This window comes from Somniosus microcephalus, unplaced genomic scaffold, assembly GCF_052327205.1.
Source record: "Somniosus microcephalus isolate GS21.2 unplaced genomic scaffold, FLI_Smic_1.0 unresolved_chr4, whole genome shotgun sequence".
In the NCBI taxonomy this organism is placed as follows: Eukaryota; Metazoa; Chordata; class Chondrichthyes; order Squaliformes; family Somniosidae; genus Somniosus; species Somniosus microcephalus.
Genome location: NW_028225182.1, coordinates 47,337,244 through 47,364,349, shown reverse-complemented (window position 1 = coordinate 47,364,349; position 27,106 = coordinate 47,337,244). Strand labels below are relative to the sequence as shown.

The following is a 27,106-nucleotide window of genomic DNA, read 5'->3' as shown; positions in this document are numbered from 1 at the left end:
TTTGGCATAAATAGAGGTCATAGGTGCAACAACAGCTTGACATATACTTTTCCGATAATAAAGGCAGCACTTTAATGTAACGCGGCACAGGCAACCAATCAGTGAAGATGCGTGCGGCCCAAGGTCCAATCAGGTGGCAGGAATGAATTTTGACATGTGTATTGTAATGTATAAAAATGTAGTGTTTGCTGTACCAATTCGGAAAGAGTCTGGCTAAGACAGTGCAGACTGTTTCCCCACCGGTACACTAAAGACAACTTAACTCGATAGCAAAATACTGCGGATGCTGGAAATCCGAAATAACAACAGAAAATGCTGGAAAAACTCAGCAGGCCAGGCAACATCCGTGGAGACAGAAATAGAGTCAACGTTTTCAGGTCGTCCTGACGAGGGGTTTCGACCTGAAACGTTGACTGTTTCTCTCTCCACGGATGTTGCCTGGCCTGCTGAGTTTTTCCAGCATTTTCTGTTGTTATTAAAGACAACTTAACTATCGATCTAAAACCTTGTGTCGAGTGTTGGTTTAAAATACTCCACAACACCATTCACTGACCTGACTGCCTGTTGAGCAGGCGGGAAATGATTTAATCTCAGGTTTCTCCCTCCCTCCCTCTCTCTCAGCTTTTTATTGTTGTGTACCGAAAGTGAAACTCCAACTGCGGATCTTGCTGTTTAATTTAGATATAAGGACGAGTGACCCCCCGAAGAAACCAGCAGTGATCCGTCCAGGAGAGGTGAGTGCGGAGGAATTGAAAAGTGGAGAAGTTGTGGTAAACCTGTACCGAATCTTGGGTTAGACCACACTTGGAGCGCTGCGCACAGTTCTGGTCTGCATATTATACAAAGGATGTAGAGAGGCACCCGAGAAGGTGCCAAAAGCAAGATTTACAAGAACTGACAGGTTATACCTAACCGGAAAGACTGAACAGGCCGGGGCTCTTTTCTCTAGAAAAGAGAAGGCTGAGGGGACGACCTGATCGAGGTCTTTAAAATAATGAAGGGGGTTCGATAGGGTAGACGTAGAGAAAATGTTTCCACTTGTGGGGGAGACATAGAAACATAGAAACATAGAAACGTAGAAGATAGGAGCAGGAGTAGGCCATTCAGCCCCTCGAGCCTGCTCCGCCATTCAATGAGATCATGGCTGATCATCCAAACTCAGTACCCTGTCCCTGCCTTCTCCCCATATCCCTTGATCCCTTTAGCCTTAAGAAATATATCCAACTCCTTCTTGAATATATTTAATGAATTGGCCTCCACTGCCTTCTGTGGTAGAGAATTCCACAGGTTCACCACTCTCTGGGTGAAGAAATTCCTCCTCATCTCAGTCCTAAATGGCTTACCCCTTATCTTTAGACCAGAACTAAGGGCCATCAATATAAGCTAGTCACTAATAAATCCAATTCAGGAGAAACTTCTTTACCCAGAGAGAGTGGTGAGAATGTGGAAGTCGCTACCACAGGGAGTGGTTGAAGCGAATAGTATCGATGTATTTAAGGGGAAGCTGGATAAACACCTGAGGGAGAAAGGGATAGAAGGATAGGTTGATGGGATGAGATGAAAAGGGGTGGGAGGAGGCTCGCGTGGAGCATCAACACCGGCACGGACTAGTTAGGTCTGTTTCTGTGCTGTACATTGGCCCAGAAATTTGGGTCTCCCCGGGTGAGTACGCATGGGGTACTCACCCGTAAGCCCAATGGAAGTGCCGGTTTCCTGCATGCACTGCGCATGCGCGGGAAACCGGAACTTCCGTTGCCCTGAAAGAAGGGGTTCAGAGGTGGAACGCGTGCGCAGGAGAGGCAGCGCGTGCGCATCGAACTTCGGTATTTTTTTGCCGGTTTCTCCGGGAGGGTAAGTCTCCAGAAGTTACACATTTAAAAAGCAGTCGCAAGACCTGCTTTTAACAAGGTAAGTGGTGAATTAATTAAAATTAAAACATTTTTTCCACAGGTTTATTATTTTTAAATACTTTAAAGAAAGGTAAGTTTATTTTTAGCCCCGTTAGAAAATAAAATTATTTTTTTCAAAAATTTAAATTATTGTTTAAATAGTTATTTCATGTAATTTATAGTTTATTAAAAAAATGTGATGTTTTAAAAAATTTATTTAAAGATTTAGTGATGTTTTGGGGCCGTGGTATTTCTAACTTTTGACAGGTCTTCCTGTCAATCTTATGAATGAAGCATTCCCTGCTCCGATTGGCTCTCCATGGCCCACGTGATCCAAGGGGATGCTTCGAACTAACTGCGCCCCTGGGATACGCAAGCACTGCGCGCCGGGAGCTGGAGCAGGCCCCGGATTGGAATTCCACGGGGGCCCACAGCTCAACGGCCGGCGCGCTAGGTAAGTGCAGGTCGGGGGCTTGCACCCGCGGGAAGCCCCCGACCCGAATTTCTGGGCCAATGTCATTTTACCAGTTTAATAGCTGGGGGAGGGTGCGGTGGTGGGGGTGGGGGGGTGGGGGGGGGTGCTGATATTAATGGACGAGGTTACTGATGTGGAAGAGCAGAAGTTCCAGTTACGTAATTTCTAGGTTCAGCTTCTCACTCGTTAGTCAACCTCAATTAACGACAGCTCGAGTGAACAACTTGCCTTTAATGTAAGTAAAACGTCCCAAGGCGCTTCACCAGCAGACATAAATTTGACACCGAGCTAAGGGAGAGAGTGAGCGAGAGAGGGAGAGAGAGACTTCTTGGGCTCCCCAACACTTGTTTCATTTAATATAAAATAGAAACAGAAAATGCCGGAGACACTCAGCAGGTCAGGCAGCATCTGTGTGGAGAGAGAAACAGAGTTAACGTTTCAGGTCGATGACCCTTTGTCAGAACTGGAGAAAGCTGGAGATGGAACAGGTTTTTAAGCAAGGGCAGGAGCCGGGAAAGTGGGGGAGGGGAGGAAAGAACAAAAGGGAAGGTCTGTGATAGGATGGAAGGCGGGAGAGATTAAGAGACACTGGGGGAAAAATTCAGTTGGTTGCCCCTCCCGTTAGTGCCTTAAGAGGGTGCCAAGTGGGGCGAAAAGCAGCTAGCGCCCGGGTGCGGCGATATCTGCGCCTCTCGCAAAATTAACTGGACATTTTGTGGCGGCGCTAAACACTGCTGCCACGATCTCCTGCGCCGGTGGATCGTGACGTCAGTCGAGCGCGCAACGCCCCGTTAGCGCCCCGGACCGGATATTGAGTGGCGTCCCCTGCCTTAACACCTGCTGCTAGCAACAACAGGTTGAGGGGAGCGTTCTGCAGTCAGGAAGGGACTGGGGGAGCGCTATTTAAAGACGACCACTTCCTGCCTTTTTTTTTATTGGTGGCATTTTTGCACCACGCATTCTGAGAGAGAGAGAGAGACTTCTGGAGGGATTCAAAGGTGAAGGAGTTTTGGGGACTGAGCAGCACTTTGCAGGTTGGTTTTGATTTGCCCTTCCTTGCATCGATTTAGAAGAGACTGTGGGGGCTGCCCTCTGAGCTCTTTCCCTGGGCCTCTCCATTGTTCTTTCCAGCAGATTTGATGCACGGGTCTCTCCAGGCCGTGATTCAAGGCTGCAATGAGCAGGATGTGGATGGAGAGCAAGATCGACCCTCCCCTTTAAGATAAAAACCGAAAATGCTGGAGAAACTCAACAGGTCAGGCAGCATCTGTGAAGAGAGAAACAGAGTTAACGTTTCAGGTCGATGACCTTTCGTCAGAACTCCCCTTTAAGAACTGTCCGGTGCCAGTGTGTCTGTGTTCCATTGCTGACTGACATCACATGAGCTTCGCCAGCGCTCTGAGGTAGCGCCTCGCTCCTCGGCCTTTACGCCTTAAGACAGGTGTGTAGCGCCTGATTTAGCGCTCCAATCACCTCCAGGGGCGATAAAAGCCAAGTTTGAAGTCGGAGGTGATAATTAGCGCCAGGCACTAAACTTTGTGCACCGCCAATAATGGCGCCTCAAACGGGGCGATGCTGAATTTTTCCCCCATTGAGAGATATTCAAGGCGAGAGTAGATGGTAATGGGACGGGTTAAGAAACAAAAGATGGCTCTAGATGAAGTGTAAATTGCGCTGGCAGAATGAAAGACAGCTGCCATGTGGGGGAGAAGAAAAGAAAACACAAACAAAAAAAAGTGTGGAAAAATAATATATATGATAGGGGCCGAGGTTATGATCTGAAATTGTTGAACTCTATGTTAAGCCCAGAAGGCTGTGAAGCGCCTAATCGAAAGATGAGGTGCTGTTCCTCGAGCTTACGCTGAGCTTCAGTGGAACAATGCAAGAGGCTGAGGACGGTGAGGTCTGAGTGGGAATGGGGCGGTGAATTGAAATGACAGGTGACCGGAAGCTCGGGGACCCCCCTTACGGACTGAACGGAGGTGTTCAGCAAAGCGGTCACCCAATCTGCGTTTGGTCTCCCCAATGTAGAGGAGACCGCATCGTGAGCAGCGAATACAGTATACTAAATTGCAAGAAGTACAAGTAAATCGCTGTTTCACCTGGAAGGGGTGTTTTGGGCCTTGGACAGTAGGAAGGGGGGAGGTATATGGGCAGGTGTTGCATCTCCTGCGCTTGCACGGGAAGGTGCCGGGCGAAGGGGAAGAGGTATTGGGGATGATAGAGGAGTGGACCAGGGTGTCGCGGAGGGAGCGGTCCCTTCAGAATGCTGAAAGGGGAGGTGAGGGGAAGATGTGTTTGGTGGCGGGATCACGCTGGAGGTGGCGGAAATGGCAGAGGATGATCCGTTGAATGTGGAGGCTGGTGGGGTGAAAGGTGAGGACAAGGGGAACCCTATCGTGGTTCCGGGAGGGAGGGGAAGGGGTGAGTGCAGAAGTGCGGGAGTTAGAACGGACATGGTCAAGGGCCGTGTCAACCACAGTAGAGGGGAATCCTCAGTTGAGGAAAAAGGAAGACATGTCGGAAGCACTGGTATGGAAGGTGGCATCGTCAGAACAGACACGGTGGAGATGGAGAAACTGGGAGTATGGAATAGAGTCCTTACAGGAGGCGGGGTGGGAGGAAGTGTAGTCCAGGTAGCTGTGGGAGTCAGTGGGCTTGAAGTGAATGTTTGTCAATAACTTATCCCCAGAGATGGAGAGGGAGAAGTCGAGGAAGGGAAGGGAAGAGTCGGAGATGGACCATGTGAAGGTGAGGGAAGGGTGGAAATTGAAAGCAAAGTAAATGAAATTTTCTAGTTCAGGGTGAGAGCAGAAAACGGCACCAATACACTCATCAATGTACCGGAAAAAGAGGTGAGGGAGGGGACCTGAGTAGGACTGGAACAAAGAGTGTTCCACATATCCCACGAAAAGGCAGGCATAGCTAGGACCCATGCGGGTTCCCATAGCAACACCTTTGATTTGGCCAAAGTGAGTGCAGTCAAAGGAGAAATTGTTCAATGTGAGAACAAGTTCAGCCAGGCGGAGGAGGGTAGTGGTGGATGGGGACTGGTTGGGCCTCTGTTCAAGGAAGAAGTGGAGCGCCCTCAGGCCACCCTGGTGGGGGATGGAGGTGTAGAGGGATTGGACGGCCATAGTGAAAAGGAGACGGTTGGGGCCAGGAAACTGTTAAAGTGGCGGAGGGCGTCGGAAGAGTCGCGGATGTAGGTGGGAAGAGACTGGACAAGGGGAGAAAAAAATAGAGTTGAGATAGGAAGAGATAGGTTCCGTGGGGGCAAGAACAGGCTGAAACGATGGGTCTACCAGGGCCATTTGGCCATGAGGTGTTTCATTTCACCTCACAGACCACTTGAGAAGCAGTGAGTTTGGTTTAGTTTAAATCGGATACGATTCAGGTGAAGTGAGCCCACTTGCTGCTGATTGGGCCACTCCCTCTGCCATTGGTGACTCGGTCAAGATCCCTGACCGGGATTCAAACCTGGGACCTCTCTCGCCCCGCTCGTCTTGATTGCCTGCTTGAGTTGGTTCCGATCCAGGCTTTTCTTACCTCGAGACTTGACTATTCCAACACTCTGGTGGCTGGCCTCCCACATTCCACCCTCCGTAAACCTGAGGTCATCCATAACTCGGCTGCTCGTGTCCTAACTCGCACCGAGTCCCGTTCACCCATTACCCCCTGTGCTCGCTGACCTACACTGGATCCCGGTCCGGCAACACCTCGATTTTAATGTTCTCATCCTTGTTTTCAAACCCCTCCATGACCTCGCCTCCTCCCTATCTCTGTAACCTCCTTCAGCCCCACAACCCTCCAAGATCTCCATATTCCTCCAATTCCGGCCTCTTGAGCATCCCCGATTTTAATCGCCCCACCATCGGTGGCCATGCCTTCAGCTGCCTGGGTCCTAAGCTCTGGAATTCCCTGCCTAAACCTCTCCGCCTCTCTACCTCTCTCTTCTTCTTTAAGACGCTCCTTAGAACCTACATTTTTGACCAAGCTTTTGGTCACCTGTCCTAATATCTCCTTATGTGGCTCAGTGTCAAATTTTGTTTGATAATCGCTCCTGGGAAGCGTTTTGGGACGTAAGAACATAAGAAATAGGAGCAGGAGTCAGCCATTCGGCCCCTCGAGCCTGCTCCACCATTCAATGAGATCATGGCTGATCATCGACCTCAACTCCACTTCCCCGCCCGATCTCCACATCCCTTGATTCCCCTAGAGTCCAAAAATCTACCGATCTCAGCCTTGAATATACTCAAAGACTGAGCATCCACAGCCCTCTGGGGCAGAGAATTCCAAAGATTCACCACCCTCCGAGTGAAGAAATTCCTCCTCATCTCAGTCTTAAATGGCCGACCCCTTATCCTGAGACTGTGCCCCCTGGTTCTAGACACTCCAGCCAGGGGGAAAACAACCTCCCAGCATCTACCCTGTCAATCCCCTTCAGAATCTTGTATGTTTCAATGAGATCACCTCTCATTCTTCTAAACTCCAGAGAGTATCGGCCCAATCTACACAATCTCTCATCATAGGACAGCCCTCTCATCCCAGGAATCAATCTGGTCAACCTTCGTTGCACCGCCTCCAAGGCAAGTATATATAAATATATAAGCTGCTGTGGCGACACGCCACCACTGGACATAATCCGCTCACGGCGGCACAGACAGTCTAAGCAGAAGCCCCCAGCCGGGGGCCCTTTCCTCCAGCAACTTGTTTCCCGCAGGGACAGGCTGCCGGGAGCACTTCCTGTCTGGGAAGTATTTAAGTGGATGCGCGGGCTTTTCTAGTTCCTGTTTTGCCATGAGGCTGAAATAAAAAGCTGTACTGTTTCACTGGCTCTGGTCTCAACTCCCACGTTTGCCGCGGTATCTCAACACTGGTGACCCCGACGCTCAGGACGAATCCTAAGCTAGCATGGCGGATACAAACGCAGTCACGGTTAAATTACCAGACTTTTGGGAGAACCTCGCCGAAGCCTGGTTCGTTCAAGCTGAGTCCAGATTCCGGCTGAAAGGCATTACAGTCGACGCCATGAAGTACGACTACCTCGTCGCCTCGCTCACCTACGCTACAGTCCCCAAGGTTTGGGCAGCGCTGCAGAATCCACCAACGGAGGGCAAGTACGAACATCTGAAGGCTGCGCTACTTAAAAAATTTCAAACGTCCTCTTACCAGCGCCACTGCCAACTCCTGGACCTCCCCGGCCTTGGTGATGCTTCACCATCAGACCTGCTTTCCCACATGCTGTCCCTCTCAGACGACAAAAATCCCGGCGCCCTTTTTCGCACGCTTTTCATTCGGCAGCTCCCCGCCAGCATCCGCCCGCTCATTGTGGAGTCCAACTCCACGGACCTGAATGATATAGCCGAAAAGGCCGACCGGCTGCTCTCTGCACAGGCCGCTCGCGACGTCGCGCCCGACCTCACGGCAACGACCACGCGGTCTTCCCGGGCCGCTAGGCCCGACCGCCCTACCACTCCGGGTCACTGCTACTGCCACACCCATTTTGGCGCTAGGGCTCAACGCTGCACGCCACCGTGTACCTACAAACCCCCCCCCGCACTGGCCCCCGCGATGGCCGCGGGGCAGAAGGAGCCCCTACTGTACGTCACTGACGACAGAACCAACCGCCGATTTCTGTGCGACACAGGGGCCCAGCACAGCATCACCCCCGCCTCCGCCCTCGAGATCCAACTCGGCACACGGGGTATCACACTGGCTGCAGCCAACGGCTCTGACATCCGCACATATGGCACCCGCATGGTCACGCTCGACCTCGCGGGCCGCCGCTACCGCTGGGAGTTCCTCACAGCCAAGGTCCTCTGCCCACTCATCGGCGCCGACTTCCTACGCGCCCACGGCCTCCTTGTCGACATTCCGAGGCACAGCCTCGTCGACATCAACACGATGGCCCCCATCCCCGGCACCTTTACCCCGGCCCGTTCGGCCGGCCTGACGACCTACTGCCTCGCCAGAGCCACGGACGACTACTCGGCACTCCTAGCTGAATTTCCCGCCCTCACTAACCCGACCTTTTCGGCCAAAGCCGCCAAGCACGGTGTGGAACACTATATCCCCACCACCGGCCCCCCAGTTTCAGCCCACGCCCGCAGACTCAACCCGGCCAAGCTGGAAATCGCGCGGGCCGAGTTCACCACCATGGAACAACTCGGCATCATCCGCCGCTTCAGCAGCCCTTGGGCCTCGCCCCTCCACATCGCCCCCAAGCCCGGCGGAGGCTGGCGCCCTTGCGGGGACTACCGCCGCCTCAACGACGCCACCACCCCCGATCGATACCCGGTGCCACACATCCAGGACTTCTCGGCCCGACTGGCCGGACGAACCGTCTTTTCCAAAGTTGACCTGGTGCGCGGTTACCACCAAGTCCCCGTACACACCGCGGACATCCCCAAAACGGCCGTCATCACCCCATTTGGCCTGTTCGAGTTCCTGAGGATGCCCTTCGGCCTCAAGAATGCAGCACAGGCTTTCCAGCGCCTTATGGACTCAGTCCTCCGGGACCTGAACTTCCTATTCGTCTATCTAGATGACATTCTCGTGGCCAGCTCCTCCAAACAGGAACACCTCGAACACCTTCGCATCCTGTTCGGGCGCCTAGCCCAACACGGGCTCATCCTCAGCCCGGCGAAGTGCCAATTCGGCCTAACCGAGATCGATTTTCTCGGTCACCACATCACCCCTGCTGGGGCCGTCCCCCTGCCCAACAAGGTGCAGGCCATCCAGCAATTTCCCCGCCCCACAACCATCAAGGGCCTCCAGGAGTTCCTCGGGATGGTGAACTTCTACAACAGGTTCATCCCCAGAGCTGCAGCCCTCATGAAGCCCCTATACGACTCCCTCCGAGGAAAATCCGGCAAGATGGACGTAGCCTGGACCACTGACACGGCAGCCGCCTTCGACGCCACCAAAAACGCGCTCGCCGACGCCACTCTGCTCGCGCACCCGAGGGCCGATGCCCGGGTCGCGCTCACCACCGACGCCTCCGACCACGCGGTCGGGGCCGTGTTCGAGCAGTGGGTCAATGGCGCGTGGCAGCCACTTGCCTTCTACAGCCGCCAACTGCGCCCCCCAGAGGTCAAATACTCCACTTTCGACCGCGAGCTTCTCGCGCTCCACCTGTCGGTCCGCCATTTCAGGTTCCTCCTGGAAGGCCGCCCCTTCACCGCGTATGTGGACCACAAGCCACTCACATACGCGATGGCCAAGCACACCGAACCCTGGTCCGCTAGGCAGCAACGCCAGCTCGCGGCCGTGTCCGAGTTTACTACGGACATTCAGCACGTCTCCGGTAGAGACAACGTGGTCGCCGACTGCCTTTCCCGTCCCGCCGTCTGTGCGAATCACCTCGCGGTCGACTACGCACAACTAGCAGCGGACCAGCTCACGGACCCAGACCTCCTCTCGGCGGCTACCAGCCTGCCAGGGCTACGCCTAGCCAAGGTCGCGCACGGGCCCAAAGCCACAGCAGTCACTTGCGACGTCTCACTCGGCCACCCCAGGCCGGTCGTCCCTGAGACCTGGCGCCGCCGCGTCTTTGACGCGCTCCACGGGCTCTCTCACCCGGGTTCCCGCGCATCCGTCAAACTCCTCTCCAAGCACTTCGTCTGGCGCGGCCTCAGCAGAGATGTTCGGACTTGGGCCACCTCCTGCCTCGCCTGCCAACGGGCTAAGGTACAGCTGCACACCAAAGCACCCCTGGGAGACTTCGAGGTACCCAGCCGCCGCTTCGACCACGTACACGTCGACATCGTCGGTCCCCTGCCGCCATCGCAAGGCCAAACTTATCTCCTCACGATGGTCGACCGCTACACACGCTGGCCTGAGGCAGTGCTGCTGTCCTCCACCACCACAGCCGACATCGCCAGGGCGTTCGTTAACACCTGGGTTGCGAGGTTCGGCGTGCCGGCCGACATAACCTCCGACAGAGGCGCCCAATTCACCTCCGAACTCTGGACGGCCACAGCACGCAACCTCGGGGTGACGCTCCACCGCACCACGGCGTACCACCCGCAGGCCAACGGACTTTGTGAACGCTTCCACAGGTCACTCAAGGCCTCACTCCGCGCCGGCCTGCAGGACAGTACCTGGACTGACCGCCTGCCGTGGGTGCTACTCGGCCTACGCACCGTGGTCAAGGAAGACCTCCAGTCCTCGGCAGCGGAGTTAGTCTATGGACAACCGCTGCGTGTCCCAGGCGAATTCCTTCCGGAGCCTACCAAGCCTTGGTCGGCCGAACAGCAGCGGCTCAACTCTTTCTCTTCCGCTCAGCAGTTCGCCCCACTTCCGGTCAACCGACACGGCGAACTCGCACCTCACGTCCCGCCAAATTTACAGCAGGCGCACTTCGTCTTCGTGCGACACGACGCGCACCGTGGGCCCCTGCGACCCCCGTACGACGGACCGTACGAGGTACTACAAACCGGGGACAAGGTCTTCAAGCTGCGACTCGGCGACAGGGTCGACACAGTCTCCATCGACCGGCTCAAACCAGCACACACCGAACCAGGGGAACAGGTCCCCGTGGCCCAGCCTCCAACTGGAGGCCGTCCCCCCGGCAAGCCAGCACAGCCGGCGGCGAACCGCCCGACCCAACCAACCAGACCGGCGACCACTCAGAGCCGCTGCGGCAGAACCATTAGACCACCGTCACGACTCGTCCACTCCTCCTAAGCGGATTCTGGGGGGAGCTCTGTGGCGACACGCCACCACTGGACATAATCCGCTCACGGCGGCACAGACAGTCTAAGCAGAAGCCCCCAGCCGGGGGCCCTTTCCTCCAGCAACTTGTTTCCCGCAGGGACAGGCTGCCGGGAGCACTTCCTGTCTGGGAAGTATTTAAGTGGATGCGCGGGCTTTTCTAGTTCCTGTTTTGCCATGAGGCTGAAATAAAAAGCTGTACTGTTTCACTGGCTCTGGTCTCGACTCCCACGTTTGCCGCGGTATCTCAACACTGCTGTTGTTGTTATGGCAATCTCTCGACCTGTTGACCCCCTTCCCTGTCCTGCAGAACTCTTGCTCATTAACTTCCTGCTCTATTCTCATCAGTTGGTGTGCGAGAGTTTGATCCCAGTGTTTCCCGCTGATCGAAACGTGAGTAGATTTTTCTCCTGAACTGTATCCGCCTGTCCTAAAATTGTAACGCGGAAAAGTGTCACACCGCAAAGTGTCACAATTAAAAACCTGCTTCGTCTGCATGGAGGCTTCTGTGCTTTACCCATCTCTCTCCTTCCAGATCACTCGCCGTCATGTATCCTGTGAAACCTAAGATGACCCCATCCATCAGAGATTGTTTAGTCACCGCGTTGCGTGATCTGACATCGGATAACCTAAAGGGTTTCGTTCACAAGCTCTGTGAACACAAGTTTGACAACATTAACTCGATAGGAAGTGGACTCCTTGACTGTTCTGGTGTGCTGGATATTGTCCGCCGTATCATTTCTCACTACGGAGAAGGAAGCGCTGGCAAGGTGACAGTAGATGTCCTGGAGGCAGTTAATGAAAGAAATGTTGCCACTAACTTGGCCAAGGCTTTAAAGAAGAGTAAGTATGGGGAGATCTATAGATTTCATCATTACCCATTTTTCTGCCCATTTCTCAGGAAGGCTCTTGCTGGAGTACAGGGTCTGACATGAATCAGTCATTCATGAAAGAAAGACTTATGAAATAATGCTGAGCGGCCTACGGGTGGCGCTGTCCAGGGAGAGTATAAATACTCGGGAACGGGCCCAGCTTGCGCAGGACATTCTTAACAGGAACTAGTGAAGGACACAACTAGACCTCCATGTTGTAAATCAGTTGATCAAAGCTTGGCTTAACGCTTAGACCCAAGGGCCTAGTAGTTTTCTTACATCAGGTTCCATGGGCACCAATTGCCCTCATGTATGTCATGCTAGTGGACGTACCCCTCATGTAGGGATGTGAGGACACTCCCCCAAGCCCTGAGATCCCAGCCTTTGAACCCCAGGCAAGTTAATCCTACTTCCCAAGTTAGACTGATACCTGGGATGGCAGGAATGACGTATGAGGAGGGATTGGGTCGATTGGGCTTATACTCGCTGGAATTTAGAAGAATGAGAGGGGATCTCATTGAAACATAAAATTCCATCAGGACTAGACAGATTAGATGCAGGAAGGATGTTCCCGATGGCAGGGGAGTCCAGAACCAGGGGTCACAGTCTAAGGATAAGGGGTAAGCCATTTAGGACAGAGATGAGGAGGAATTTCTTCACCCAGAGAGTGGTGAACCTGTGGAATTCTCTACCACAGAAGCCAATTCATTAAATATATTCAAGAAGGAGTTAGATATATTTTTTAAGGCTAAAGGGATCAAGGGATATGGGGAGAAAGCAGGGACAGGGTACTGAATTTGAATGAGCAGCCATGATAGAAACATAGAAGATAGGAGCAGGAGTAGGCCATTCGGCCCCTCGAGCCTGCTCCGCCATTCAATGCGATCATGGCTGATCATCCAAACTCAGTACCCGGTCTCATGATCTCATTAAATGGCGGAGTGGGCTCGAGGGGCCGAATGGCCTACTCCTGCTCCTATCTTCTATGTTTCTATGTTTCCCCTTGTGTTCCTTTATATGTCCTGTTTTGTGGGCCGGGAGGTTTGGCAAGGGAGACTGTTCCTTACAGCCATTGCCTCGTTGCTGGATTCATCCTAAAATCAGAACACCGCGATCTGTTGGTATCAGAAACTCGGGGAATTAATGGGAACGCCGATTGAGATTTTAGCTTTGAGGCTTGAGTGTCAGCTGTGGCTCAGTGGGCAGCACTCTCTCTCACCTCTGAGTCAGAAGGTTGTGGGTTCAAGTCCCACTCCAGAGACTTGAGCACAAAAATCTAAGCTGAGAGAGTGCAGTGGAAACATAGAAGATAGGAGCAGGAGTAGGGCATTCGGCCCCTCGAGCCTGCTCCGCCATTTAATGAGATTATGGCTGATCATCCAAATTCAGTACCCTGTCCCTGCTTTCTCCCCATTTCCCTTTAGCCTTAAGAAATATATCCAACTCCTTCTTGAATATATTTAATGAATTGCCCTCAACTGCCTTCTGTGGCAGAGAATTCCACAGGTTCACCACTCTCTGGGTGAAGAAATTCCTCCTCATCTCTGTCCTAAATGGCCTACCCCTTTATCCTTAGACTGTGACCCCTGGTTCTGGACTCCCCCGCCATCGGGAACATCCTTCCTGCATCCAGTCCTGTTAGAATTTTATAAGTTTCAATGGGATCCCCTCTCATTCTTCTAAACTCCAGCGAGTATAAGCCCAATCGACCCAATCTCTCCTCATACGTCATTCCTGCCATCCCAGGTATCAGTCTGGTGAATCTTCGCTGCACTCCCTCCGTGGCAAGAACATCCTTCCTCAGATAAGGTGACCAAAACTGCACACAATACTCAAGGTGTGGTCTCACCAAGGCCCTGTACAACTGCAGCAAGACATCCTTGTTCCTGTACTCAAACCCTCTCGCTATGAAGGCCAACATACCATTTGCCTTCTTAACCGCCTGCTGCACCTGCATGCTTACTTTTAGCGAGTTTTCCCCTGGTGTCCTGGGCCAATATTCTAAAACTGATGATCTGGTCATTATCACATTGCTGCTTGTGGGATCTTGCTGTGCGCAAATTGGCTACCGCATTTCCTGCATCACAAGCGTGACTACACTTGACAAGGTATTTCATTGGCTGGCTGGTGGCCATGAAAGACGCTATAGAAGTGCAGTCTTTCTTTCTTTACGGCTGGCCCGCCCCCCCTGAGAATTCAGGGTATGCACCGATGAAGTCTACAGCCTGGACAACCTGCAGAATGCAATAGGCAGGCGGAGGTGACTTTTCCTGGGAAGTGGCAGCTCAGGGCTACCTAAGGGAGAGGGATGAATATTCTGGGTTTTGCTCGATAATCCGTCAGGAGGATTATGTAGAATTTCCTCTCACCGGATTGAATGGGTGGGACTGGGGCCCATAATATTGAACAGGGTCTGTGGGAGGAGCAGACTTGATGGGCCAACCAGCCATTTCTCAACCCTTGGTTCCTTCTCTTCAGGGTCTGTGTCCAGTCTACATTGTTTACAGCATTTAGAGAGATCTTTCATGTTGTCTTTTTCCAGTACAGAATGATGAGAATGTTGCTGCAGATGAAGTTGATGCACCAGGTAATTAATTAGTTATTCTTTCTTTCATTCCTTCTTTCATTCTTTCTTTCATTCTTTCTTTCCTTTCTTTCCTCCTTCCTTCCCTCTTTCTTTCTTTCTTTCTTTCCTTCCCTCTTTCTTGCTTTCTTTCCTTCCTTCCTTCCTTCCTTCCTTCCTTCCTTCCTTCCTTCCTTCCTTCTTTCCTTCCTTCTTTCTTTCCTCTTTCCTTCCTTCCTTCCTTCCTTCCACTCTTTCTTTCCTTCCTTCCTTCCTTCCTTCCTTCCTTCCTTCTTTCTTTCTTTCCTTCCTTCTCTCTTGCCTTTTTTCTTTCTCTTTCTTCTTTCCTTTCTAAATGTGTGACCTTGCGTTGGAAGAAAGTGCAGAAACTCTTGAGCTGGAGGACTTCCTAGATTGTGTTGGTGTTTATAGCATATTGTCCTGTACCATTTGCCCGTGTGTGGAGCTATTATAGGATATGGTCATGCACCCTGTAACTTTTAATACAGGGTTGAGGATGAGGAAACACAGAGATGTCAAATCAATGATTATGATACAACCCCTTTCATGCAGTGCCCTTGAGACTGGTACCAATTGATACTCACGTGCCAAGGACTCAAGCTTGGGACGGATGAGCGTGTTGTCTTGACTGCTCATGCTAGCCCCAGCAACACTAGGTCAAAGTGCCTAAGGATTGTGTCATATCTTTATAGGGTTAGTCACAGCCCCTGACATGATGCTATTACATCGACATGTCCGACCTACGTCTGTTTAGATATGTGAGTACTCTGGTGCACTGCGTCACCTGTTGCTTGTTCGTTGTACTCACTAATGAGTTATGGCCTTCCCTTCTTACCTCCTCCCAGTACATCCATAGCTAGCTCTATTCATACCCTTACAGTCTGCAAACTATCTGCCTCAATGCCTGCTACACCCCTTACCTCTTCCCACAAGCTGTTAGTGAAGTAATATCTGCTACACTCCAGGCCTGACCTCGCACTTTTTTCAAGTACTGCAGAATTAGTCTTTAGTGTGTGTGTGTGTGTGTGTGTGTATATATATGTTTTTATATTTAAATATGTGTATATATATTTATATAAACTAAAGGGTACAATGTTGAAGGTGGCAGGGCAGGTTGAGAAAGCGGTTAAAAAAGCTTACGGGATCCTGGGCTTCATGAATAGAGGCTTAGGGGGAAAAATTCGGTTACTTTGCGCCTCCCGTTAGCGGCCTAAGATGGCGCTAATGGAGCACAGAGCAACTAGTGCCCGGGCGTGGTGCCGCCAATGCCTCCCGTGAAATTCAGCGGGAGGTTAGTGGCGGCGCTAACCGTTAGTGCCCCGCGGCGCTGCGCTGTCAGCGATGATGTCACCGCCGTGCGCAGCGTCCTGCTCGCGCCCCGGCCGTGATCTTCGGGAGCGTCCCCTGACTTACCGCCGGACGCTATGTCCGACAGGGTCACAGGGGCCTACCTGCAGCCGGGGCGGCGCTATTTAAAGGCGAGGTGCCGGGCGGCCATTTTTGTTGCTGGCCGCCTGCCAGCACCTGCCTCCGCTCCTGTCCCAGACCTCCTGACCTGCACCCCCCCTCCCCACGGAGTGCCGGCTGCGCTCCATGAGCCCGGAACTTACCTTGAGTGCCGTGCTCTTTTGCCGGCTCTCTGATCCCTGGGGGCCCAGCTGGACCCCGCGTCGCGCTGCGCACGGCCCCTTCCCTTTAATAAGGGGAGGAAGGTCTGCAGTACCGCTGCGCGACGTGCCGAAGCATGTGACGCTGCGGCACGTAGCGCCGCGATATTCCCTCGCAGCGTCCCAAGAGGGAGGCGGGGCGCTTCTAGTAGCTTCCCTCTTCGGGCGCTACTGATGAATTTCAGCTGCGGGGACGCTAATTTTTTCGGGGCGCTAAAAGTAGTTTTACTAAGGGGGCGCGACTCAATTTTTCCCCCATAGAGTACAAAAGCAAGGAAGTTATGATGAACCTTTATAAAACACTGGTTCAGCCTCAACTGGAGTATTGTGTCCAATTCTGAACACCGCACTTTAGGAAGGATGTGAAGGCCTGAGAGAGGGTGCAGAAACGATTTACTAGAATGATTCCTGGGATGAGGGACTTCAGTTATGTGGAGAGACTGGAGAAGCTGGGATGGTTCTCCTTAGTGCAGAGAAGGTTGAGAGGAGATTTGATAGAGGTGTTCAAAATCATGAGGGGTCTAGACAGAGTAGATAGAGAGAGACTGTTCCCATTGGCGGAAGGGGTCGAGAACCAGAGGACACGGGTTTAAGGTGATTGGCAGAAAAACCAAAGGCGACAGGAGGAAAAACTTTTTTACACAGCGAGTGGTCGTCGTCGTACGTGTCTTCACACTGTTCCCTTTGGGGAACTGTATGAAGTGGTGGAAGGATTTCTGGCCGTGATTAATGCTCCTTCCGTGACCGTAACCATCTTCGTACCAGCCGTTAGGGTGGTTAGTCCTATGGCGGGAGGGTTTTACGGGCTCCCACAACCCATACGAGGCGGGGGGGGCCACCCACACCCGCGTATCCTGCTGGATGTCAGCCCAGAATTTAGAGCTGGAGCTCCGACTCCACTTGCCAGGACTGTCTGGAGCGGGGTTCAAAAACCTACGCCTTCTGGCCCAGCGGCGGGGATGCTACCGCTACACCAAAGGCCCACTCCTAGCGAGTGGTTAGAATCTGGAATGCAATGCCTGAGAGGATGGTGGAGGCAGATTCAATCGTGGCTTTCAAAAGGGAGTTGGATTAGTAGCTGAAGGAAAATGATTTGCAGGGCTCCGGGGAAAGGGCGGGGGAGCGGGAATAGCTGAAGAGCTCTTGCAGAGAGCCGGCACGGGCTCGATGGGCCGAATGGCCTCCTTCTGTGCTGTAAGCATTCTATGATTTATTTTATATATATATTTATATTAAGCTTACAATGGCTACTCTACTCTGGTGCACCTATGCTTACAGTTTGCGATGCTTTAGCTATATCTTTACCTCTTTGGTTAAGTGCCCTTGGGGTACGATACGCTCGTGCGGAGCATAAACACCAGTAGCGACCAGCTGGTCCCAACGGCCTGTTTCTGGGCTGTAAATCCTATGGAAACGGCACCAAACTCCACCTTCCCACCTCCCCACCCCCGACATCGCCGGCGGCGCGGGGCACTAACGTTTACCGCCGTCGCTAACCTCCCCCTGAATTTCGCGGGAGGCATTGGTGGTGCCGCGCCCGGGCGCTAGTTGCTCTGCGCCCCGTTAGCGCCCTCTTAGGCCGCTAATGGGAGTCGCAAAGCAACCAAATTTTTCCCCTTATGCCCCTATTTATGAAGCCCAGGATCCCGTATGCTTTTTTAACCACTTTCTCAACCTGCCTTGCCACCATCAACGATTTGTGCACCTATACCACCAGGTCTCTCTGTTCCAGCACCCACTTTAGGATTGTACCCTTTAGTTTATATAAATACATATACATATTTAAATTCAGGTTAGCTTGGTGTCCGATAACTGATGCGAGTCCCGAGTTATTGTTGAGCGCGACTCAACGCTGTGAACAACGTTTCTTTGACATGGTTTTTTTGTTTTCCTGTCAGCATGCAAGAAAGCGAAATACAGCGAGGACACAGCAAGCGGCAGCTGCGGTAGGTATTCAATTGGAAAAGAGTGAGTTGTGTAGAATGGGGTGTATTTTGAATTCTCATTGAGCTGCAAACTCCCATGAGTCTGAATGGTTGTGGGTTCAAGTCCCACTCCAGGGACTTGAGCACATAATGCTAGGCTGACACTCCCAGTGCAGTGCTGAAGGAGCGCCGCACTGTCGGAGGGGCAGTACTGAGGCAGCGCCGCACTGTCGGAGGGGCAGTACTGAGGGAGCTCTCCGCTGCACTGTCGGAGGGGCAGTACTGAGGGAACGCCGCACTGTCGGAGGGGCAGTGCTGAGGGAGCGCCGCACTGTCGGAGGGGCAGTACTGAGGGAGCGCCGCACTGTCGGAGGGGCAGTGCTGAGGGAGCGCTGCACTGTCAGAGGGGCAGTACTGAGGGAACGCCGCACTGTCGGAGGGGCAGTACTGAGGGAGTGCCGCACTGTCGGAGGGGCAGTACTGAGGGAGTGCTGCACTGTCGGAGGGGCAGTACTGAGGGAGCGCCGCACTGTCGGAGGGGCAGTATTGAGGCAGCGCCGCACTGTCGGAGGGGCAGTACTGAGGGAGCGCCGCACTGTCGGTGGAGCAGTACTGAGGGAGTGTCGGAGGGGCAGTACTGAGGGAGCGCCGCACTGTCGGAGGGTCAGTACTGAGGGAGTGCCGCACTGTCGGAGGGGCAGTACTGAGGGAGGGCCGCACTGTCGGAGGGTCAGTACTGAGGGAGCGCCGCACTGTCGGAGGGGCAGTACTGAGGGAGGGCCGCACTGTCGGAAGGGGAGTACTGAGGGAGCGCCGCACTGTCGGAGGGGCAGTACTGAGGGAGGGCCGCACTGTCGGAAGGGCAGTACTGAGGGAGTGCCGCACTGTCGGAGGGGCAGTACTGAGGGAGTGCCGCACTGTTGGAGGGGCGGTTCTGAGGGAGCGCCGCACTGTCGGAGAGGCAGTACTGAGGGAGGGCCGCACTGTCGGAAGGGCAGTACTGAGGGAGCGCCGCACTGTCGGAGGGGCAGTACTGAGGGAGGGCCGCACTGTCGGAGGGGCAGTACTGAGGGAGTGCCGCACTGTCGGAGGGGCAGTACTGAGGGAGTGCCGCACTGTCGGAGGGGCGGTTCTGAGGGAACGCCGCACTGTCGGAGAGGCAGTACTGAGGGAGGGCCACACTGTCGGAAGGGCAGTACTGAGGGAGCGCCGCACTGTCGGAGGGTCAGTACTGAGGGAGCGCCGCACTTTCAGAGGGGCAGTACTGAGGGAGGGCCACACTTTCGGAGGGGCAGTACTGAGGGAGGGCCACACTGTCGGAAGGGCGGTACTGAGGGTGTGCAGCACTGTCGGAGGTGATGTCTTTTGGATGAGACGTTAAACCGAGGCCCCGTCTGCTCTCTCAGGCGGACGTAAAAGATCCCATGGCCACTATTTTGAAGGAGAGCTGGGGATTTCTGCCTGGTGTCCTGCGGCCAATATTTATCCCTCAACCAACATAACAAAAAAAAAAACCCTAACATCTGGTCATTATCACGTTGCTGTATGTGGGATCTTGCTGTGCGCAAATTGGCTGCCGCGTTTCCCACATTACGACAGCGACTACACTCCAAAAGTATTTTATTGGCTGTAACGCACTTTGAGACGTCCGGTGGTTGTGAAAGGCGCTGGAGAAATGCAAGTCTTTTTTCTTTTCTCTGCCCTGTCCCCCCTCCAAAAGGCAACTTAAATCCCAACGTCCGGGGACTACTTCTCAGCACAGCAGTGTAACGTGTGGGTTAAGGCAGAGCAGAGGACTCTCACGCTGTATAATTTCGATTTGATCGAGGTCTATTAGATGATGAAGGGGACTAGATTGTGCTTGTGCAGAGAGTTTGTTCCAACTGGATAGGTTGAGGAGGATCAGGGGGCCACGGTCCCAAGTTATGTGAAGGCAGAACTAGGTTAGACGTCCTTTCCCAGAGAACAGTGCGTCTCTGTCAGCTCGTGCGGTGGATGCCTTCGAGCGAGAGCCGCACCTGCTTCTGGCGGGGGTGGTTCCCAATGGCGGGGGAGTCCAGAACCAGGAGTCACAGTCTAAGGATAAGGGGTAAGCCATTTAGGACAGAAATGAGAAGGAATTTCTTCACCCAGAGAGTGGTGAACCTGTGGAATTCTCTACCACAGAAGGCAGTAGAGGCCAATTCATTAAATATATTCAAGAAGGAGTTGGATATATGTCTTAAGGCTAAAGGGATCAAGGGATATGGGGAAAAAGCAGGGACAGGGTACAGAATTTGGATGATCAGCCATGATCGCATTGAATGGTGGAGCAGGCTCGAGGGGCCGAATGGCCTACTCCTGCTCCTATCTTCTATGTTTCTATGTTTCTATGAAGGGACCGAGTGTAATGTATCCAAGTTTGCTGATGATACAAAGCTAGGTGGGACAGTAAGCTGTGAGGAGGACACAAAGGGCTGGATTTTCTCAATGGGGAGCTTTTGGAGGCGGGACTCCCACTTGTCGGGTTTTAGCCCCGCCTCCATCGACTTGTGGCCAACCCGTGCTATTTCCCCTTGATTGACCTGATTGGCCAATTAAGGGAAAGCCGGTTACAGGTGTCGTCAGTGAGTGACGTTTCATCTGTCGAGAGCTTTTGACAGATGAAACGTCAGCGTTTGACGGCTCTGTGAAGCTGCCAAACACTGACAATCTGTCCTCTAAGTTGAGTCCTTCCTCTCAGGCTCAGTTAGAGAGCTCTCCTGCGCAGAAAGCAGAGGCTGCAGCTTTTGACAGTTCAGCGGCCATTCTGCTTTCTGTGCCGGTGAGCTGAGGGACTCCCGAGACCTGAAGGGAGGAAGCCTGTAGGAGAAAGTAAAGGTAAGTAAAATTATTAAAACACTTTACACACACCTCACACACTTACCTCTCCACACTGGCACTCATCACTCACCTGCACACCGGACATCTCGGCCCCTCCGACCCCCGCACACCGACGGCCTGCCTCGCTGACCCTGGCGAGGTTCGGAGTCGTCGGGAAGCCCACACTTCAGGGCTGAAAATAGGGATTCTCAAAAAAACTGCCTGTTAGCTACCCGTTAACAGGCAGTTAATTGGCACGAATCCCCTTCCCACTGCGGGGAGGCAGCTCCCAGTATGGGTCGGGTACCCGCCTCCTGGGAAGAGGGCACGGAGACAGGTTGGTGGCAGGTTTGCCACCTGCCCCCAGATTCTGCCATTTTCCCGGCAGTCCTGCCTCCTTACCCGTCTCCCCAGGGCTGGCAAAATCGCCCCAACGTGTCTGCAAAGGGGTATAGATAGACTAAGTGAGTGGGCAGTAAGGTGGCAGAGGGAGTCTAATGTAGGGAAATGTGAGGTTATTCACTTTGGTGGGAAGACTAGAAAAACAGAATATTTTTTAAAGGGTGAGAACCTTTCAAATGTTGGTGTTGAGAGAGATTTGGGTGTCCTCGTGCAAGAAACACAGAAAGTTAGCGTGCAGGTACAGCAAGCAATAAGGAAGGCAAATGGCATGTTGGCCTTTATTACAGGGGGGTTGGAGTGCAAGAGTAAGGAAGTCTTGCTACAATTGTACAGGGCCTTGGTGAGACCACACCTGGAGTACTGGGCACAGTTCTGGTCTCCTTATCTAAGGAAGGATATACTTGCCTTGGAGGCGGTGCAACGAAGGTTCACTAGATTGATTCCTGGGATGACAGGGCTGTCCTATGAGGAGAGATTGTGTAGAATGGGCCCATACTCTCTGGAGTTTAGAAGAATGAGAGGTGATCTCATTGAAACATACAAGATTCTGAGGGGAGATTGACAGGGTAGATGCTGAGAGGTTGTTTCCCCCCTGGCTGGAGTGTCTAGAACTAGGGGGCATAGTCTCAGGATAAGGGGTCGGCCATTTAAGACTGAGATGAGGAGGAATTTCTTCACTCGGAGGGTGGTGAATCTTTGGAATTCTCTGCCCCAGAGGGCTGTGGATGCTGAGTCTTTGAGTATATTCAAGGCTGAGATCGATAGATTTTTGGGCTCTAGGGGAATCAAGGGATATGGGGATCAGGCGGGAAAGTGGAGTTGAGGTCGAAGATCAGCCATGATCTTATTGAATGGCGGAGCAGGCTCGAGGGGCCGTACGGCCGACTCCTGCTCCTAATTCTTTGGTTCTTATGAACCTGTGTAACCAGTGAAGGGATGGCCATTAGCAAAGTAGAAAAAGATTTGAAGTTGATGCTTGCCCCTTCACTCAAATCGTCCAACCAATTTGGAACAGCTATATAGATGAATAATCATGTAGTGGGTAGCTAGGCTCCATTTCAAGAGCATAAAGGCAACATTTCCTACATTACAACAGTGACTACATATCAAAAGTACTTTTTTGGCGGTAAAGCGCTTTGGGACGTCCTGAGGTCGTGAGAGGTGCTATATTGAATGTAAGGTCGTTCTTTCTTTCTTTCAATAGGCTTATGGACCCTTACTGCAATGGAGAGGCATGCCAGAGAGAACATGGATAAATTGTGCTCGTCACTGGGAGACAGAATTGGAGTGGAAGAGATAGAAACAATCGAAAACGGCGTTCGGGGAAAGAGAATGAAGATGTCATTCTTCATCACTGACAAGGTAGCTCACAGCATAGTCAACAACCAGATGTTCAAAAGATACCGAGCTGAGCGAGGCAGCAAGTTGTTTCCTTGGAAACTTGCGGAAAGTTATTTATTCGAACGGATCGCCCCTAGAGGTCAAAGACCAAGTGAAGGTCAAAATTCAGAGGCGGGTGTTGCTGGCTCACCTGTCGATGTGTCAATGCATAATGAGCCTGAGAAAGAGCCTTCTGGTAAATTTGTTGATAGTGTGAAGAAACCCACTGGGGTGGACTTAAGAGAAGTCCAACTCTCAGAGCCCACTGAAGTTAAGGATTCTTTAGATGTGGCAGTCAATAAAGGCATAGATAACAGTAACTATCTCAATGACATAAAACTGCCTGGACAAGATTTGGGATTTGAACAAAGTATTTCTCTCCAGGAGGATGAGAAGGAGGAGGAGGAGGAGGAGGGTAATGATAGAGGAGAGTCACTAAGTCAAAGTCTGTCCCCAGTGATTTTCTTGGCAATCCCTGGGGCTGCCAGTCAAACCACTAACAGGATGAAGTCTACGAGGCCACCAAGTGGAACCAGGGCAACTAAAAAGCAACCGAGGGTTGGTTGGACCGTGGAGGAAGAGCTGAAAGCCAAAGTGGCTGCTAAGCAACAGTGGCTGGAAAAGCAGGTGGACCAGATGTTGAAAGAAGGTGACGGCCGAAACCGAACCCAAGTGGTGGAAGAGCTGGAAGCGAGTTTGGAGCAGGTGCACAACCGGGAGCACCCGGTGTGCAGCTATCTCCGAGCGCGGAGCTGCCTGGTGTACACGGTTCGGAATTCGGGCCGGGGCTCGGACAAAGTGGTTCTTCTGCTGCAGCTGCCCACCAAACCAGGGGGCGACGTGTTCAACGCCCACTTGAAAAGTGGCAACCTGAAAAAGATGAACCTATCCTACATCCAGTACAACATGGGGGTGCTGGGGGGGATTTCTCGAACCGACGTTGTCTTTTACAGTCAGGGTCGGGCAGATATCCGCCGGTGGGAATATGACGAAGTCGAGTTTAATAGCATCAGGACGTCCCTGGAAGCATTTGTTCGAGAGGTTGTCTTGCCCGTGCTTGCTGTGTACTTGAGGGAGCAGAGGAAGCAGGGCGTGTTTTTGGAGGGGCAGGGTTAGTGTTGGCTAGCCAGGGTGGCAGAGGGGGGGGGGGGGAGGGAATTGGCTCGCGCCCCCTTTGGGGCGCTAACTTCGTCGGGGCACTACTCCCGGAAAAAGTTAGCGCCCGAAATTCAACGGCAGCGACCCAAGCGGGAGGCAGGGCGCTACTGGCAGCGCTACCCCCTCCCACTTGGGGGCGCTCCCAGGGAATACCGCAGCCCTACGTGCAGCAGCACCACGTAGCGCCGCCGGGTATTACAGGTATTACAGGCCTCACTCCACCGCAAGAACGCCCCCCGACCCTGTCGGACATAGCGGTAGGTCAGGGGGCACCAGCCAGGCTTGCGGCCGGGACGCCGCGCACCCCGATGACGTCATCGCCGCTGCTCACCTCCCGCTGCAATACGCGGGAGGCGCGAAGCAACCGGGGTTTTTCCCCCACCCCCCCCCAATAGAATCGAAACACGCAGAAGTGGACAGTTGGTTCACGTGGGGCTTTGAGGCCGTGGCAGACAACGATAATGGCACAGGAGCAGGTGATTAACAGAACCGTTGAAGAAGATAAAAATGAATCGGCTCCAACAGATCGGAAAATGTGTTACTCCGCCCAGTGTGGATGATGGGTGGGTAAGACCTTGACCAAAAGCGGTTGGTGCCAAGTCACTAACTCCATAAAAAGGAGCTGGATCGCGAAGCAAGAGATTGATCATGGGTAGGAATTAGACACGGCTGGTCAAGCAGGCGGTTAAGAAGGCAAATGGTATGTTGGCCTTCGTAGCGCGAGGGTTCGAGAACAGGAACAAGGATGTCTTGCTGCAGTTGTACAGGGCTTTGGTGAGACCACATCTTGAGTATTGTTTGCAGTTTTGATCGCCTTATCTGAGGAAGGATGTTCTTGCCATGGAGGGAGTGCAGCGAAGATTCACCAGGCTGATACCTGGGATGGCAGGAATGACGTATGAGGAGAGATTGGGTCGATTGGGCTTATACTCGCTGGAGTTTAGAAGAATGAGAGGGGATCGCATTGAAACTTATAAAATTCTAACAGGACTAGACAGACTAGATGCAGGAATGTAGGATTCGCAAAATTGAACTATATATTATAAAGGGTTGAATGGCAGAAGAGGCCATGATTTTAAAGACTGCTTTAAAAGAAGCCTAGGAAAAAGGGGCGTTCAAAATAGCTGCCAGACCCCGTGACCAACTGTGGAAATATGATTTTGCCCTTACTAGTGCATGATGGGATACTTGACATCTAATGTATTTTTGTACCATTGCCTGTGGACTAAAACCGAGTCAGCAGCAACTAACGTAATCTTTTGACCTATTGCAATTACGTTAATCACAACCTGCCAGAACAATACATTGCAGAACTATTGGGTAACCGCACTGCTAATGACATCTGGCCAAAGAATGAAAACAATTCTGTTAAAGGTCAATCTCGTTTCTCTTTATCTGCATGAATATTGACTAGCTAACTTTTATACATGATCATATTGAACTTGTGTTCTTCACTGTATAAATATGATAATCAGACATGAGTGAGCAAATCATTTTTTGGTAACAAGATTCAAACAAAACCTCCTGACAGAATATAATTAACTAACTTTGCTAACATTTTGATTGTCCTTGTTTAAACTCTTAATTCGTTTAAGATGATACAATACCATTACACGTGATCTATGGAACGCTTGCTTGTGTGAGTGCATAAATATGCTGCATTCGCTGATGCCCTTTAGAGATGTTGGCCTAGCCTTTGTCCAGGCAGCTCTCTCCTTGTATACACTTGTATGCAAGTAAAATAAAGCTTTGCTTATCTGACGGTACAGTTTGTTTCAGAGTCTTACTCGGAGTCGAGACTTCGACAGATCTTATTGGGACACTTTAAAATGATTCCTGCAATCCTCAGACAGCTTTGTGGATTCAACCCACAGTAAGTTCTGGAAGCCGTTTCTGAGAAAACGAAACCAGACATCAACACATATACATATAGATTGGATGCAGATCCAACCAGATCGGCCTGCCGATAAAGGCCATCTAAATGTTTACCCAGACAAAAGGGTACAGTTTCATATTCATGAGGAAAGCATCAAGGACCCGTTAAGGACATCTACAGGACATTAAAAACAATGAAGGTCGTTCCAGACCAGAGATGGCCCTTTACCAGCCATCCCGAATATACTTAAAATATAATAACTCCCCGTTGTGACCCAAGCCCGCCAAAAGTAAAACAAAAGACTACCTTGATTTGGCGCAAGATAAGGGCTTCTGATGAGAAGTATAATTGGGGGACACCCGGGTAAGAATTAGACATGTTCTTAGTTGCTGTTGGAAAGGTGATGCGGAAGTTAAAGTTGGAGTTTTCCAGCTTTTGAGCTTGGCGGAGTGCTGTTTGAAGAAGATCAGCGTGGCTCCATTATCGGAGAGGAAGAAGAAGAAAACCGGGCAGCCATCAAGAAGGTAGTTCTAAGTCCGCAACCCGCCCCGAGGTAACTGTCGGGAGGCCATTGACCCACCTCGGATCGGGGGGGAAGAGAAAAATAAAAACTACAGAAGACAGCTACGGGGGCCAGCCCGAGGTTCCTCTGACCGGGGTCGAGCAAACGATCCCCGACCCCGCCGACATCCAGGCCAGCCGGTGTCCAGCCGTCCCCGACCTCCACCTCAGGAGAGAGGTGTGGCGCAGCTCGCTGGAGCTCCACAAACCACGTGCAGACAGGACGCCTGGAAGGATCAAAACGCAAGACTTCAGAACCTTACACTTTTTCCAATTGGACTGGTGAGCATGTTTCTGGCCCTTCATAATCAGACCTAGATAGGTTTAAGGGGGTGGACAGTTAAAGGTATAATTAACATGAGTTGTTGTCCCTCGATGTTCCGTGGGTTGTCTCATTTCATAATGATTTTTGTAACGTATAATATGCCTGTATCTGTTTTAGCCAGCCATGTACTGTTTTGATTTGTTTTTCCCTCCCATGTACTCTCTTATTCTGCTTGCATTTGATTTGTTTGTTTTCCATTTGCAATAAAATCTCATTTCGCTTCATTCAACTTGGTCCATCAGAGTTTTCTCTGCAATGTAGTTCCTGCACCTAAGTCCAGTGTCCAGAACCTAAGGGGTTAGTGGGTCGACCCACTCAAAGTTTTACTGTGCAAAAGAGAGGGAGAGAGAGAGGCCTCTAGAGAGAGAAACCTCTGCGACCCCAGGAGGACAAAACCCCTTACAGGAAGGATGTTCCCGAAGGTGGGGGAGTC

General features: G+C 52.1%; 1 protein-coding gene across 2 annotated transcripts; it reads left to right on the top strand.

Moving 5' to 3' along the window:
• The first annotated feature begins 653 nt into the window (after positions 1-653).
• On the top strand, positions 654-26,897 carry LOC147091026 (uncharacterized). 2 transcript variants are annotated; one of them, XM_085977475.1, is made up of 5 exons: positions 654-734; positions 11,618-11,925; positions 14,497-14,541; positions 18,104-18,151; positions 22,578-26,897. In XM_085977475.1, exons 2-5 carry the CDS (start codon positions 11,631-11,633, stop codon positions 23,867-23,869), a joined length of 1,680 nt encoding a protein of 559 aa, XP_085833601.1. In that variant the 5' UTR covers positions 654-734; positions 11,618-11,630; the 3' UTR covers positions 23,870-26,897. The 2 variants fall into 2 exon arrangements, with proteins under 2 accessions (XP_085833601.1, XP_085833602.1); XM_085977476.1 differs by lacking the exon at positions 654-734 and adding an exon at positions 2,494-3,398.
• Positions 26,898-27,106: the final 209 nt, after the last annotated feature.

What these genes read in the sequence shown, in the direction of transcription:
- LOC147091026 (XM_085977475.1), top strand. Translation starts at nt 11,631, where the DNA reads ATGTATCCTGTGAAACCTAAGATGACCCCATCCATCAGAGATTGTTTA. An exon ending in AGATGAAGTTGATGCACCAG is followed by an intron (nt 14,542 to 18,103) that starts GTAATTAATTAG and finishes TTTTCCTGTCAG; the next exon opens with CATGCAAGAAAGCGAAATAC. An exon ending in CACAGCAAGCGGCAGCTGCG is followed by an intron (nt 18,152 to 22,577) that starts GTAGGTATTCAA and finishes TTCTTTCAATAG; the next exon opens with GCTTATGGACCCTTACTGCA.